A 15,416-nucleotide genomic window follows, 5' to 3' on the forward strand; every position below is an offset into this window, starting at 1 on the left:
GTAGCAAGGGGAACTTCAGCTCAAGCAGCTCCTCTGGCAAGGCTGAAAGCTACTCCCAGAAGGGTTTTATGTGACAGCTGTCCAACACTGCCCTTTGTATCAGTGCTACAAGCCAAGCCTGGAGTAATGCAGCCATAATCTTTGTCCTTGAGTAGCTGCTTTTATTTGCTGTTCTTTGGCCCTTAGGGTCAATATGGTGCTTGTCTGGTTGTCAGTGAACTGTAGCACACTTTCATGCCTCAGGTGCTCTGGATTTTTCTTTTTATTTAACTGGTGCAGCTGAAAGGATCTCTTTTGGTCTGAACTCCATTGGTTAAGTTGTATTTCCAGCTGTTTAAGAAAATCTAATAAGGCTCAAAATTCATTAGCTGACTATGATTTTGTGTCTGTTTTTTGTGTGAATACCAGTGTGTTTTACATCAGGATGTTCTTCTGTATTTCTGGGACGTGAATTTTTTAATCTTCTCTCAAATTGTTTGGAGACTGTCTCTCCATGTTGTTGTTACCTGTGTTGATGAGATCTTGGATAGTTGATTAACTTCTGTTTTAGGGATTTACCTGTCTTTACTTGGAACCTTTAAAGGGATGCCCCTGATTGAAGTCCTAATAATTTTTAGAAGTTGTTCCAACTATATACTTATTCAAGCCTTCAGCTGTATTTTATTATTTTTTTAATCCTAGTCCTGATTTCAGAGAAAATACTTTTGCATTGTTACTGTGAGAAAGAAAATGCTGTGAGAAAAAGTATTTATTTGGTAATTTTTTGCAGGGTTTTAAGCGATGGCTGATAGGATAGCAAGTTAAACCATAAAATCAGTTAGTGACTTTTGAATATGTACTTGATAACATCTAGGCAGAAGTTTATTTGCCTCATCTTCAACCTGCTAGAATTGCATTATGTCTTGTTAGACAGAGCTGAAATAAATTAGCTAAATGGTGGAGTTTTTCCTTTGTGTGCTTGTCTGGCAGCATATAGTATATCCAACCACCCTTTGTGTCCAGTTTTGTGTGCTTCCCTCTCCTTGGTCCTTCAGCTACAGGTGCTGAAGAGACACAGCTTTGGAGAATCAGAAGATTCATGTGTTTTTCCTTTTTCTTTTACAAAGATCTTGCATAACTCATTTTTTTTTAATCTCTTTAACAAAAAAAAAGTAATTATTCAAGCTCCAATTCCCTGCAAAATGACCTGCCTGCAAATGAGACTTCTTCTGTGTCTTGATTCAAAATCAACTTTTTTAGTTTTGCACTGACACATATAAACCAGGAAAAATGTGCATTGCTAATCTGAAATGCTTCCTAAATTATTAGCATTTGTCTTTTTAGATGGAGCCTGTGTGCTTTCTTCAGCTAAGTTCAAGGCATTTATATTCTCCAGAGACTTCCAGATCTTAGTGGTGTAAACAGAGTGTTGCTGTCTAACCCAGCAGCAGATGAGTCTAGAATGTTGTCCTGCCTTCCTGGGTGCTTCTTTAAGCCATCTTTGCAAGGTGTTGCAGAAGAGAGATAGCAGAGCAGTAATGCTCCATCCAGCTTCACTGCCTGTTCCTGCTGCAAAACTGTGTGTGTGTCACAGATAACAGGCTTGCAGGATGGCTGCTCCACTTTCCAGACTGACAGATGAGCTGGTGGAGGGATAGAGACTCCCTCTCTTCCCAGTAAAATGAGGAGGCTGCCTGGATGAGCCAATAAGGGGAGCATGTGCCTGGCCTAGTGGTCTTAGCACGTGCTGTAACTCCTGCTTATTTGTGCGTGTTCTGTTTTATGGGTCAGGACAGAGATTCTTCCCAGGTGGCTGGGTAAACTTGGAAACATAATAGTGGTTTTTTTTCCCTTGAAGGCTGAACTTAAAACCATTTTTCTTTCTTCTTTTTCCCCCCACCCTGAGCAGTCAGTGAATCCCTACATTGTGAAGCTCTCCATTGTGGATGATGAGGCCACGCTCAATGTGAGTACTTGCCTTGATTCCTCTGTGCTGCTGGAGATACTCTTTCACGTGGAGTGTAGGGTGATGAATGCAAGCATGGTGCATGGTAGAAATCAGGTCTTGGAACAGTGCTGCTCTAAGGACCACCAGTACAGTGTTGTTCAGCCCTAACTTGCTCCTGCAATAGGTTAGACAGCTCATGATTTGGACAGTTTGATCACCAGATAAATGGTGGGGATGGTTGAAAAGCTAGGTAACAAGGAACATGCTAAAGTTGATCTATTATTCATTCATGGACTATCTGTATGCTATTTGCTGTCATGTGCCAAAGAGACACAGGATGATTTATGCCAAAAGGAATTTAATTTCCAGTGCTGTCACTTGATTTTATCAGTCCACAAGTTAATTTTTGTAACTCAGTGGAAGCTCGTATCTGAGTCAAGAGTCCCGCACTGTATTTTGGGTTGTAGCCACAGTCTCAGTTCTTTATCCAGGCCTGGTTAAAAATTGACAGCAGGACTGAGTTATGTGAGTTCTGGACTTGGAAGCTGCTCTTTAGGCATGAAGTAAAAAGCATGCTCCATGCTAAATAAAGGGTGAGAGCTGTTAGTAGTTCTTTAACAGTGTAGGCTGTTTGCAAGAAGTCAAAGGTTATTAGTGTCTGTGACTCTTTATTTTGAATTTTTGGCTGTCCTTCCTCTAACATCAGCTTCTTTCTAAATTTCTTGATGCTTTACTGAGGCTTCTTGAGTGAGAGCTCTGTATGGAGGTCCAAGGAGAGTAAATGTTCTCCGTTGAATTTAGTAATTAGATAAATAACTTTAAATTTTGTTGTCTGGGTTTTTGTGTTATGTTGTTGTATCACAGCACATCTTAATAGTTCAAACAGCTTCAAGGGAAATTCTGCATAGCATGCTATAGGTTATCTTGAGGGGGGGGGCAGCATTGCTATGTGTGTTCAGTGAGCGATTTTCTGCCTTGAGATTTTAATGTGAAGTCCTTTAAATGCTTTTTTTTTTTTTTTTCAGGGAATGGGACTTGTAATTGCCCAGGCTTTATCGGAATATAACAGGTAAAACCAAATTGTGTCTTATTTTTCAATACGTGATAGTTACATGTACATTTTCACAAACTTTTTTTTTGTGTTAAAGGACTTGTTTATCAGTGCAGCCTTGATGCACCTGGAGAGGCAGGGAATAGTCTTATGGTTTGAGGTACTTTGGTTCAGTTGATGCAGTCATTGCAAGTCTCAATGCATCTGTACCAGCTGGACTGATGTGCTTTGGGAGAGATTTTGCTGTAGGGAAAGATATCCATTGTATGTTTTACTGTCATGGATTTTACCTCTACCTCTGTGTGAATGTTGAAAATCTTAGTCACAAGTGAAAAGATAATAATTTGCTGACACCTACTCTGCTGAAAAATTTATTTAGCTGAAACACTATCTAAAACAAACAAACAAATGTATCCAGGACTGTCCACATGGTGGAAAGCAATAACTGCTGGTGAAGAAAGCACCAGAAAGCCAACAGAAAGGGTAGCATACTCTTAGCCTCTGCTTCATAAGTAGCAGCATAAAACATGTAAGCTTTCCTAAGAGAAAAATGCTTTAGAAAAATCTGGAAATTTACTGCAATTTACTCAGTTTCACCTGAGAAACTCAAGGAACTTTTTTGTGCAGTAGTATTCTCCAAGTATCCAGAAAAATGTAATTCCTTTGAAAGTCTGCTGTGATAGTTATGCAGGTGACTTACAAGATCAGCAAATCATGTAGATGTATTTAACAGGGCAAAGGATTAAAGCAGAAAAAAACTTCACCCACCCAACTTCATTCTGACAAAAGCTGTTTCAGATGATGGCCTGTGTTGCTTAGTTCATTCCTTCCCTCTTTCCCAAGAATTTAGAGTTGGTTTCTTTCCATGTTACATTGTGTGTGATCAGATTCCCGTGTGACAGACAAAATAAATGGCCATGTGAGCTTTGCTAGTCCCTTTGAGTGCCAGATGAAGCAGTGTGGCTTGAATCTGCGGTACCCAATCTGTTTGTTGACTTCACTTGCACCAGGAAAGTGGGATCAGGCCATGAACTATAGAGGTCCATGTGGTTTCTGCTGGCCACAGGGTGACCAATTCTCATTTTTTCTGTGGTGGATGATGAAATAACACTGTTCTGTGGTTACTGACTCTGTGTGCTCATGTGGCTTATTACTGTTTGTCCAATGCAGGACAAAATTTCCTAAGTCACTTGTTCCCTTTTCTTCAGAGTTAGCCTCAACTGCTTGTGTCCTCTAACAGCACAAGCATTGTTCGAATTTCACATCTTTCAGCAGCCCCACTTCAACTGTACACAATTTACAAATATTTTAATACCCTTTGTCTCTTCTTCTGTGAGTTCTTGAAAAAGGCTGTTGAATGTTGAAGTTTCCTCCATCCTATATTCTTGTCAAATAAGACTAACACGTAGGGATTTAGGTGAAGTAACCCTGGAACTTCATCCTTATTCCCTTTTTGTTCAGGCAATACAAAGATAAAGAAGAGGAACATCAGACTGGTTTCTTCTCAGCCCTGACTAATATGGTAAGCATGGAATCAGCACTTTTCTGTTCTTAAAAAGGTGCATTCATGCAAGTTCAGCAGGAGAGTGTTTCTAAAATGTGTGAGTTTGGAATGTGAGTTCTGAAGTTAGAGATGGATTGAACGAATCAAAACTAAATACAGTTAAAATGGTTGTATTCTGAGGAGTATGTTGTCTGTCTGGGAAAGCTCTTTAAAAGGATGAGATCTCTACTCTTGTGTTGATAGCTGAAATTATTTTCCTTCATCTTCTTCACTCTAGTTGGCTTTGTTTTAAAAATCACCTTATTTGAAACTTTTAGTATTTAACTTCTTAATCCTTCTGAACAGCTATGTATTTTTAAAAACCAGTTGCTTCTCTGGTGATGTTGCCTAAAACATATTGGCACATAGTCTGGTCTGTGAGGTTCTGTTTCTTTACTGTTTTTTCTTCTCAAGCATAGGTGCACTTCAGCTATAGAGTAAAGCTTGGATTCTGCAGTAGGCACTGTCTGCATTTTTGAGGTGGTACCCTTCAAAAACAGTTGTGAATTTCTTCCTTCTAAAGAGTATCCACTGTTCCCCTTGTTGAGTTTGGCTTTGCTTCAGGCCGAGATTTCATTGTGTTCTGAGATCTAACTGACAGAAAAATTTCCTGTAAGTAAGGGTAGTTCAGTGTTGGCAGCTGTCTGTCAGGAGTAAAACTGTGGCCACCCTGGGGCAAGCAGATAGGAAATGATCTCTGTTGTCCTCTTACAGAATGGCAAACTAATCCAGGCTGGGATTCAAGATCCAGTCTTTTTTTGTGGTTTGTCTGGTGAAGCATTGGTCAGTGACAGTACAGCAAAATAAAATGTGTTTGTATCCATGGGTTGTCTCTTGCTGTCTAGTAGCTTTCCCAAATTCCTGCTGTGCAATGCTCTCTCTTTCCATAGGTGGGCAGCATGTTCATAGCAGATGCTGATGAGAAGATCTCTGTCCAGTAAGTGCACAGATGTTATTTACACCCTGAACTGGTCGGTGCGATCCGTTCTGTCACGGAGCTATTGAATATCACAAAGCAAACCAGAGGAGCAGGTTCTCCTGTCACTAAAATGGTACCACACCCTGCAAGCTGTGGATTTGCCCTTCCATGAGAAGGGTACAGCAGGAGGAGACACAGCTAAACTGCTTGTAATGAAGTCTATAAAAAAAACCTCCAGTGGTTTTTGATACATTTATAACATATAATAGGTGTGTCAGAGGTGGCACATGAGAAGCAAAGGTTCGTGCACTCTGCCCCTCACCAAAGTATTTTTTAAGTCAAGGGGGGGAAGTGATAAATGTGAGGGATTTTAGTGTCTTTAGGACACTTTACTCTTAAAAGAGAGGTCTTTAAATGGAAAACCCTGAGCAACTAGGGACACCTTCAGCAGGAAGGCAACAAAGATTGTGGTTGTGCTTTAAAAATAGCTATTTTTATGGGTTGCTACTACTAGTACTGTTATTAGTACTACTAATAATTGGAAGATCAACTGGATTGCAGAGGCAGAGTTTTCCATAGTTGAAAAAAAAAAATTGGTTTTTCAGATAGGCCATGCTTCTGTAAAACTTGGCTCCTGGTACTCTGATCACTAACTGTGCCTTTTTCTGTATCCTTCCCACAGAACAAATGAAGCAATCCTTCTTGCCCTCTATGAAGCTGTTCACTTAAACAGGAATTTCATCACAGTTCTGGCACAAGTGAGTTTCAGTGGAATGTTTCCCCATTTCTTTGTAGTAGATGTCTTGGAAATCAGAGCACCAATAATGGAATTGGTGAAAAAGATATATTCTTTTTTTTCCCCCCCTTATGTGTACTTGCCATAGGATCAGCATGAAAGACCAGAAGCAGGCCAGGGCTGGGGAAGAATTTTATGATACACTTCCTGCCTTGACAGTAAATGAGTAGTTTTGAGGTCACAGTTCATGTTGGAATGATTCATTTTTGGCACTGAATGGGAAAGGTTGCATGGAGTGCCTTCTGTGCCCTCTTGATAGTCCACTTAGTGGGAGGATGGAGTGAGAAAAGCGGTTGCTGGAGCTCTCAGAGCAAATCACAGTTTTCTTAAGTTATGGTTGAGAGAAAGAGGCTGATTCAGCTCCCAAATTGGATGGATTGTCCTCTGTGGGTGTGCATGGACTGTGTGTTGTCTGTTTGGGTGTTCTTCACTTAGGGAGTAATTGACATGTGACAGTTTACTATTTTTTGTTCAGACTTCCTTAAAGAGCCCAGCCCCTCTGGCATGAGAACCAGTTGTTGGAGCACTGTACTTGTCCTTGGGCTTTTTGTGGTGGAGAAACAGCTTTCTGAGAGGCAGTGATCTGCTCTGATCACAAATCTCTGGATGCTTTTCTAAATGCTGTGTGAGTTTGGAGAGGTGGTTGCTGCTGGGAGGCAGATAATGAGCCTGTCTGATCCAGTGATTGTGCTGAAAGGGCAACCTGATGTGTTTAGGGAGACCTTTAGACTCAGGCTTTTAATTTTGGTTTGTAATCTGTGAGAAAAACAACATCAGCAAAATAACACCTTTTCCCAGTTTATTCAGGGCCTCAGAGTGCAGCCATACATCTCAGGCTAGACACTTGGCATGACAGAGGAGATCTTTGGGGACTCCTGACAGTAGTGGTGATAGAAGAGGTCTGATAAGCAGATTTACAGCCTCTGAAGAAAGCTGGATGGTTAATTTGCTGAGGTTCCTTGCTTGTCTTTTCCCAGTTTATTCATTCCTACCACTTCTCAAAGATTTCTGCTCTTGCAGTTCTGTGTAATACCGAGGATTTTCTGTGGTCAAGATATTCCTGAGGGAAGAGAGGCATTTGGCAGGGAAAAGAGCAGAGCAGAAAAAGATCAGCTACTGTAAAAGCTCTTAAAAATAAAAGGATAGACTAGTTACTTGTGAAAGTGATAGTTGAAGCAGCCCCATCGGGGGGTTGAATTGGAGAACTGATATTCTTGGATGGCTTGTCTGTAATCCTTCATTTAAGAGAGGGTGAGGTAGGTCGTGTCATGTTGAAAAAAAACCTCATAAAAGCTGATGAATGCTCTTGCCTAAGCTGGTGTCCATTGCTTGGTGCTGCATGAATGGCTTCCTGCTGCTGTGTGGCAAATGGGAAGAGCAGAGACTCAGTTGTGTGGATATCTGGAGCATTAGGTGTGTGCTCACCAGCTGTGGGTGCTCAGGTTTGCTGCTGGGTGGCACTCGTGTCTCTCAACTTCCAGTTACTGTTCTGGAGAAGGAAGGTGAGCCCCAAAAACCTGTCTAAGGAAATCTGGCTTATGTAAGACTTTCAGTGAAAAATTGTATTTTAAAGTGTAAGTTGGTAGCTGTAGGGATGTAAATTGTCTTTGAGTTGTAGTATGTGTGTCTGTGCTTCCCATGAAATACATGCATTTATAGTTGCTCATAAAATGAGATATTCAAAGGCAGTGTGGAGGATATCCACTTGTGAAAAATCCTATGGCACTAACAGCAAATCAGCAGTTCTGTATCTTCCTTTTATTTTGAAATTGTGATGATATATTAAGGCAGATGATACATTTATGTAAAACTTGCCCTATAAAATGGACACTTTTCTTGGCAGCCAGACTCAAAAATAGCATGGCAGATTGCCTACGCTCTCACCAGTGTGGATAGGTCCAGAAGCTTGCAAAGAGTGAAGTCAAAGCAGTAATTAGGCAGGCAACTATTAGCAAAGATGAAATGGGGAGAGTGACTGGCTGATGGAAGCTGAGAGGATCAATAATGATAGTATTATATATGTTATGCTCTGTTTTCCTGCAGGGCTTTACAGTGAGATAGGAAAGTAATAAATTGTCATCCTCTTTGAATATGAACAGATAGGGGGCAGGAGCAAGGAGAATTTGCTCTTAGAAAAAGAAGTGAAAGGATCTTGGAGGAAGACTTAAAATGCACATCCTTGGGTTGTTGTAGGGGTAATTAGAAGCTATTAACATTGTAGGCTTTTGCAAATCTCCAATTCTACATTAGGGAAGGGCATTTTTTTTCTGTCTGCTGGGGAGAGCCACCACTTTCTGATGTATTTTTGTGTTTTGTGGAGTAGAGAAATTGATGTACAGTTTAATTGTTAGACATCCAAGGTCAGGAACCATGGTCTGGCTCTTTGGAGAAGAAGTGGAGGTTTCTGGAAGCTTTTTTAATCATGTCTATTTTGCAGGAGCATGGAACAGGACAAGTAGTGGTCTGTGTTTCCAGTGCCTGGGGAAGCAGTTGACCTGTGCATTTGTGTTTTCTCTTAGAGCCATCCTGAAATGGGCCTGATGACAACACCAACGAGCCCAGTTCCAATGACACCTGTCACTCCACTTGGAACCACCCCGCCTTCTTCAGATGGTAAGAGATGTAATGATCTCCTGAGGAAAAATATTTTAAAACTGTAAAATAACAAGCAAACTATTTTCTGAAGATTGCAGCTAATGAGATCTGTCTGGAGCAGATGTAACTTGGTGATCTCTTCCTGGAGTGACTTGTCTTACTAAACACGAGCAAGATTCTTTGACTCAAATTTATTTTTATTTTGCCTGTGTATTGTTCAATGAAATTATGCTGATATTTCTTCTGAAAACAGTACTGCCCCAATATCTACATGAAGGTACAACTAGCCCGTTAGTTATTCTGTGTAGGCTTTTACTTATGAATATTTCTAGTGTCAGGTCCTTTGCCTGGGATTATTTGTCATTGGAACAGATTTACAGAGAATCGCTGTGGATTCCTGCTTGTCGTTAATGCACTTGTCCTCAGCTTTGAATTAATTGGGATTTGAATTCAGTCTGGGTGTGGAAGTATTCCTCCCTCTTATTATTGCCTTTTCTTTGATAGGCTTTGTAAAGGACTGCTTACCCTGAGATCTTTCTTCTAAATGAGATGTTATGTATCCACATAAATATGCTTTGAAATCATCTAAAATAAAACCCTTTCATTTTAAGGTATGGATAGATATAGCCTAGTTTAAGAGAAGAAATGAAATGGCTGTTTTAATGCACTTTAATGGCATCTGAGCTGAAGAGTGTTTAATGAGGGAACAGAGTCAATTTGAATAGAGCACAGTTTGGAAATATTTCTGGGGAAAAGCAGCCTGGGTAACTCAGCTATATCAGCTATTCATGTCATTTGATACCCTAGTTAAGGATGATCCCCCTCATGGATGAATTCTGTCTGGTTGCCATGGATAACAAAAGCTTCAGATAAAGAGTCCCCTACGTCTCAAGTCTCTGTGTGAACATAACATAAAATGTGGAGGGATGGGCATTTTGTGGGCTTCTGTTCAACATGTTCATTGCGAATGTATCCACCCCCACACTTATTACACAACTGTCAGAATGTGTGCTTACCTACATCTACAGCTTGCTTGCACTCTTTATTTTTTGTTTTTTCATTTACCATGAGGCAAAACAAAATCAAAACCTCCATCCTGCTTTCAGCAGAGGCAGTGATCTTGTGAAGTTTGAGGCATCTTGTGGCTTGTAAGGTTACTAAATTTAAGAAAAGGATCTGATCTTAATGTGCAGCATTTGCATTGGGAAGCTTGCTTTATTTTTATCTGCTGTCACCTTGTTGATCCCTGAAATGTGATTTTTTTTTGTGGCCCTTGGCTTGGTTTAGTTTGGTGGTGCTTGATTACTGCTGTTTTAAAGATACGTCGGAATTTTCCTTGTTTATTAAGGTCTTGCATGTCAGCTGTAAAACTTGCCTATGGCTGCCAGTTAGCAAGAGGCTTATTAGCTCTGGAATGAGAAGATTGCTTTCTTTTTACTGCACTAAAAAAATGTGTAGTTGAACTGTTTTCAGGTTACATTAACGTGTAGAAATCCATCTGTGAATTTCAGGTGCTTTTCTTTTATGCTGTCTGGGATAAAAAATGGGTTCATACTCTGGTTTGAAATTTCTCTGGCTGTTAACCTATAGTGTTATAGTGTAAATTAAGACCTTGTAAAGTTTCAAAATGTATGTTAAAAAAGTCTGCATCGTAAACCAGGATAAGGAGCGATGTGTACTTCAGAGTGATTTCTTCCTTTTTTTTTTTTTTTTTTTCCCCAGAAATGAGGCTTTTGCTAGAAACTGTTTATCCATAATATGTAAATCAAGTGTGCCTGTCACCATAGTTATCTAAATGTCAGTTTGCTTACTGTTGTTAAATATTCATTCACTACGTTCATTGTAACAGCTCAAGAAGGATCCACTGGGGATATAAATACATTTTTCAGACTTCTAGCTAAATCTTTGAGCTATTCATAATATTGGGAGTGAGAAAGCTTCCAGTCTCATTGCACAGACTTTGCCAACAGACATGGCACATTAGGAATGTGTCAGGAGCCCCAGATCTTCAAGACTGAATGGACTAAACCAGCTCACGCTTGGGAATGCACAACCTTTCTAACCTAAAACTCCTGTTATGATTTTTTTATGTGATTCCAACAGTGAAGTTACATTGATCCATTTGACCTGTTGTTTCCAAGGCTACAGTTTTGTATTGAAGGTGATTGTGTAATCCTGAGTTCCCTGAGAACCTTTGCTGTACTCTGGGCCTCTCAGCGCATGGTTTAAAGAATTTTGCATTTTACTGTTGGCTTGTCTCCTTCATCCTTCTGTGCCTGCCCTTGTCCAGTTGAAGCCTTACTTGCTTCATCATAACAGGGTTATGAGATACAAGCCTTGAATTTTGAAAGGTGTTTTATGTTAAAGCAGACTTTTCTCTGATCCAAAATACAGTTGTGTACAGGATCCAATTACTTCTCCTCAGAGTCCCCAGCCTAGTCATCCAACAATCAGGTGTAATTCCTCACTTCTTACAAGGTCCAATCTCATGATGAATACGTTTTTCTTTCCTCAAAAGTGAGAAAAGCCTTGAGCATTCCTGAGGATAGGCAGAAAAGAGATGATATGATACCTAAGGTGTGTGTACTAATGGTCTGCAGATCTGTTTCCAGTGCAAAGGGAGCCCTGTCTTAGGCTGTCTTTATAGCTTGAGAAGAGAGAAACTTTAGTCAATTGTAATTCAAGCCATTTATGACCTCTTGAATGTAAGAACCTGTGGGTTTGACCCCCTAGACAGTCATATTATTGTCACGTCAGGACAGTTGCATAGAGCTGGAAAAGGTCTCTGTAACTCTTGAGCCTAGTGCTCTGTGCTTGCAGGCATATCATCATGCAATCCCTTGAGTTTATCAAGCTCTGACTAAATCTGTTAAATTTGTTTCCCAGTAATTTCTGTTGGTGGGCAATTTCAGCATCTTGTTTCCTTGGTTAGAAATATTCAACTTCACAACCTAGATTTCTTGTCTTCATACCCATTTATCATGGTGCTAAGCCTCCCTTGAAGCAAAGGTCACTCTTCTTCACATATTGGTTTACTCACCTATGTGTTTTTCTGTCTCAGAAGAAAGGTACTCTGTTCTTCTGATCAACACACTAGCCTGTCTTTAAACTTGTTCAAGTGTATCCTCTTTGAATGTGACTTCTGCATATTTATTCACAGTATTTGAGACAAGGCCTCGCCAGCACCTTGTGCAGGGCATTACAGTGTTTGTGTCTCTGCTGCAAGTGTATTTCTGGGTATATGATGTAGGACTACACTCTTGAGCCCTTCATGTTGGTAGCTTGTCATCTTGTGGTCTGACTGTGGTATTTTGTTTGCAGCTGATGAGCTCTCAGTTTGCCATGGAAATAAATCCCTGAATTCCTGACCCTATGGCTTGCATTGTTTAATTTCATCTTCTGTTATCTGTTGTTGTTTTTATCCCATTCTTTGTGTGCAGTCTGATACTCCTCTGTGTTTACATATCCCAACTTTCTGCCATTAGCAGGTTCATTAGCAAGCAACTGTTTCTTATGTCCAGGTCACACAGAAAAAGAAGGAACTATTCTCTAAACTGATGTCTACAGAAATCAATCTGTAATTTTTTCTCAGAGCAGTAATTTCTCCAATTGTATCTTGTTTGTCAGATCTTTGATGCACATAAATTTCTTTATGGATTCCCACCTATTTCCTTCACTTTTAACTTTTTATACATAACTGTATAAGAGAGGGAAGTGCTTTACTGACGTGTTCCTAAGCTAGCTCCATCAGTTTGGGTTTTTTGTTTTTTTTTTGTCTGAACTACTCTATCTTAAATGGTGTCAGACTTATCTGGCAGGATCTGCAGGTAAATGCATGATGCATGTTTCCCACTGATCTTTGTCCTCCCTTTCAATATTTCTTGTAAAGCTTTCCAAATGGAAAGGCAGAGAATGGCCCTTTAGGACAGCTCAGGCTCAGTCATCAGTAAAAATGTGGCTCAGTCACATGATAGAGGTTTGACAGCTCATAAACTCAGTGCTTCAGATGGGCAATGGGGGAATGAGCAAGGAGGCACATTGTGCAATTAGCTGAGGAAATGAAGTAGCTTGTAAAGTCTAAGGCAGATGATGTCCACTGTTGAGGTGTCAAAAGTACAGCTGGTGTCCTAGAGAAATGCCAGGGAACTGCTGTGGGTATGGAAAGAACATTTCTGCTCCCTCTTGGGTTGAGATGTATCTAGCACAAGCTGTGACTACTTTTGCTTCTTGACTTTTATAAAGCTGCTGTTTTTATAAAGCTTCTGTTTCTGCCTTCCTTTTCTATCTCTTTGGTTGTGCAGTAATTGTTACATTTTGCCTTCTGTGTTGCTTCTGCAGTAGGAACTTGTTGAGAGGGAAGAATGGAATTGACACAGACCTTTTGGAACTAACATTTCAAAATTGCTGAAACGGAGAAGGGCCTTTCCTGGGCACGTCTCTTTACAAAATGAGAATTGTGTGACTGTTATCTGTGTTACTTGTAAGAATTAATTGGATATCAGTGCAAATAATCCAGATTTCCGTAGGCTGGGGATGTTGATGTGTGCTAAAACAGTGGGCTCATCTTCCTGGGAGGAGGAGCAGGGGCAGGACAAAGAAGGATATAACTTTGCAGGGTACCACAGCCTGTGCTTAGAGCAGGAGAAATGGTCTCTGAGGGAGTGGTACCAATCTCCATAACAAAATCTTTCCTGGGTGGTCATGGAGGAGGAGGTCAGGTGGCCCTGCAGGTAGGCTGATCCTACTCCAGACCTGGAGTCTGTGTCTTAGTTCTCTGTATAGTTATTTCTAGTATTTGTATAGGTTAAATGTTTCTTATCTGCTTTGTTCCAGTTATAAGCTCTGCAGAGCTGCCTTTGGATGCTGATGTGCAAACTAGCAACCTGTTGATAACCTTCTTGAAGTACAGCTCAATTGTGATGCAGGACACAAAAGGTAAGTGAATTCTGTGGGTGCAGCAAACAGTGCTTCTGAAGTCAGGAGGGCACAAGAATGTGCCTGGTGACTCCAGAAATAGGATTGGAGTCTCTTTATAAAAAGATTGAAGGTTTCACTTTCTGAAAAATTAGGTGATTTCTTATTGTGAGGTAAGACTTTTGAAAGTAGGAGAGACCTAATGCTGTCGGGAGAGAAGTCAGGTATGGAAAGAATATAATAATAAATGATAAAACGTAATAACCAAGCCTGTCTATATGCTGAAGGTGTGAGTAAATCTGATTCACAACTGTCTGTCAGAGGAGAAATCCGAGACCAGAGAGCTGTATTTTTAAGAACACTTAGAAACTGACAGAGGGGGGAAAACTCAGCATTAGAGGGAAATACTTCCTTTGTCCTTTGGTTAAACAGGTAGCTCTGTAATTATAAATAGGACAGCTGCAACTTAGACTGCGCTGGCAGTAATTTGCTTGAGAAATTATCTTTCTGTGTTGTTTTTTGTTTCTCCTGTGGTTCTGTGGGGGTTAATTTCAGCTTGCTGGAGTTGAAGTATTGCTTAATCTCCTGCTCAGGGTACCCAAGGGTGCTGTTTTGCCCAGTGGTTATACGGGCAGGACCACAGTGTGAACATAACAGGTGATCTTTCCACCCTATTTCGGCCTGTTACCAACTTTAGCTGTTAAGTTAGATATAACAACAGAAATGTGAATATATCTGCAGAGCTGTGTTATATCAATTACTGAATTTCATGAATGCTTAGCATTTAATAAGAGCAGGCAGTTTCCTTTTATCTACTAGCTTGCTGTGAAATTGTATTTGGCTGCCTTGCTCTTGTTCAGTAAGCAAGCTAGTTGAAGAAAAAGTAATAATTGAAATTAGGACCAAAAGGAACTTCATGCACCCCATATCTGGTTTTGGCTGGGACAGAGTTAAATTTCTTCTTAGTATCTGGTACAGTGATTTGATTTTGGATTCAGTATGAGAATGATACTGGTAACACACTGATATTTTGGCTCTGGCTAAGTAGTGCTATCGCTGTGTCAGGGACTTTTCAGTGTCTCATGCTCTGCCAGTAAGGAGGTGCACAAAAAGCAGGGAGGGAGCATGGCTGGGACAGGTGACCTGAACTGGCCAAAGGGGTATTCCACTCCACAGAATGTACACTGGGCATGACAAACTGGGGGAGTTAGCCAGAAGGGGACAATTGTTGTGTGGGGATAGGTATCAGGCAGTGAGCAATTGTATCATGAACTGTATTGTGCATCACTTGCTTCTCGTTGGTTCTGTTACGCTCTCTCACTCTGCTGATGATTATTATGATAATCATGATTATAATGATGAGGTTTCAGTTATTAAATTGTTCTTATCTCAACCCACATGATTTACCTTTTATTTCCAATTCTTGTCCCCTCTGTGGGGAGAGGAGAAGCATTGTGAGTGATTGAGCAGCTGCATGGGACGTAGTTGCTGTCCGGGGTTAAATCACAGCTCAGGTTCAGGTTTACCTGTATCTTTTCTCAGAGGTATAGCTGTCAGGTTGGATGAAGATCCTGTGGTAGTGGAGCACCATTTTCAGACTATCCATTCCAGAGTTTAACTGTCTTTATTGTGAGAAAGCTTTGTTTGCTTCCTAAATTCTTTTCTGTGATT

The 15,416-nt window shown here is 40.4% G+C and overlaps 1 protein-coding gene across 6 annotated transcripts in view; it reads left to right on the plus strand.

The window, feature by feature from the left end:
- ARMH3 (armadillo like helical domain containing 3) overlaps positions 1 to 15,416 on the plus strand; it is a 123,621-nt gene that overhangs the window by 13,757 nt on the left and 94,448 nt on the right. For all 6 annotated transcript variants that reach the window (XM_015633480.1, XM_015633479.3, XM_033515523.1 and 3 more), the window contains 7 exons: positions 1,889 to 1,945; positions 2,953 to 2,996; positions 4,440 to 4,500; positions 5,412 to 5,458; positions 6,123 to 6,198; positions 8,756 to 8,849; positions 13,665 to 13,766. In XM_015633480.1, coding sequence (XP_015488966.1) covers positions 1,889 to 1,945; positions 2,953 to 2,996; positions 4,440 to 4,500; positions 5,412 to 5,458; positions 6,123 to 6,198; positions 8,756 to 8,849; positions 13,665 to 13,766 — 481 coding nt within the window. The remainder of the gene's footprint in view (positions 1 to 1,888; positions 1,946 to 2,952; positions 2,997 to 4,439; positions 4,501 to 5,411; positions 5,459 to 6,122; positions 6,199 to 8,755; positions 8,850 to 13,664; positions 13,767 to 15,416) is intronic.

The sequence above is a fragment of the Parus major genome, chromosome 6 (assembly GCF_001522545.3).
Source record: "Parus major isolate Abel chromosome 6, Parus_major1.1, whole genome shotgun sequence".
NCBI lineage: Eukaryota > Metazoa > Chordata > Aves > Passeriformes > Paridae > Parus > Parus major.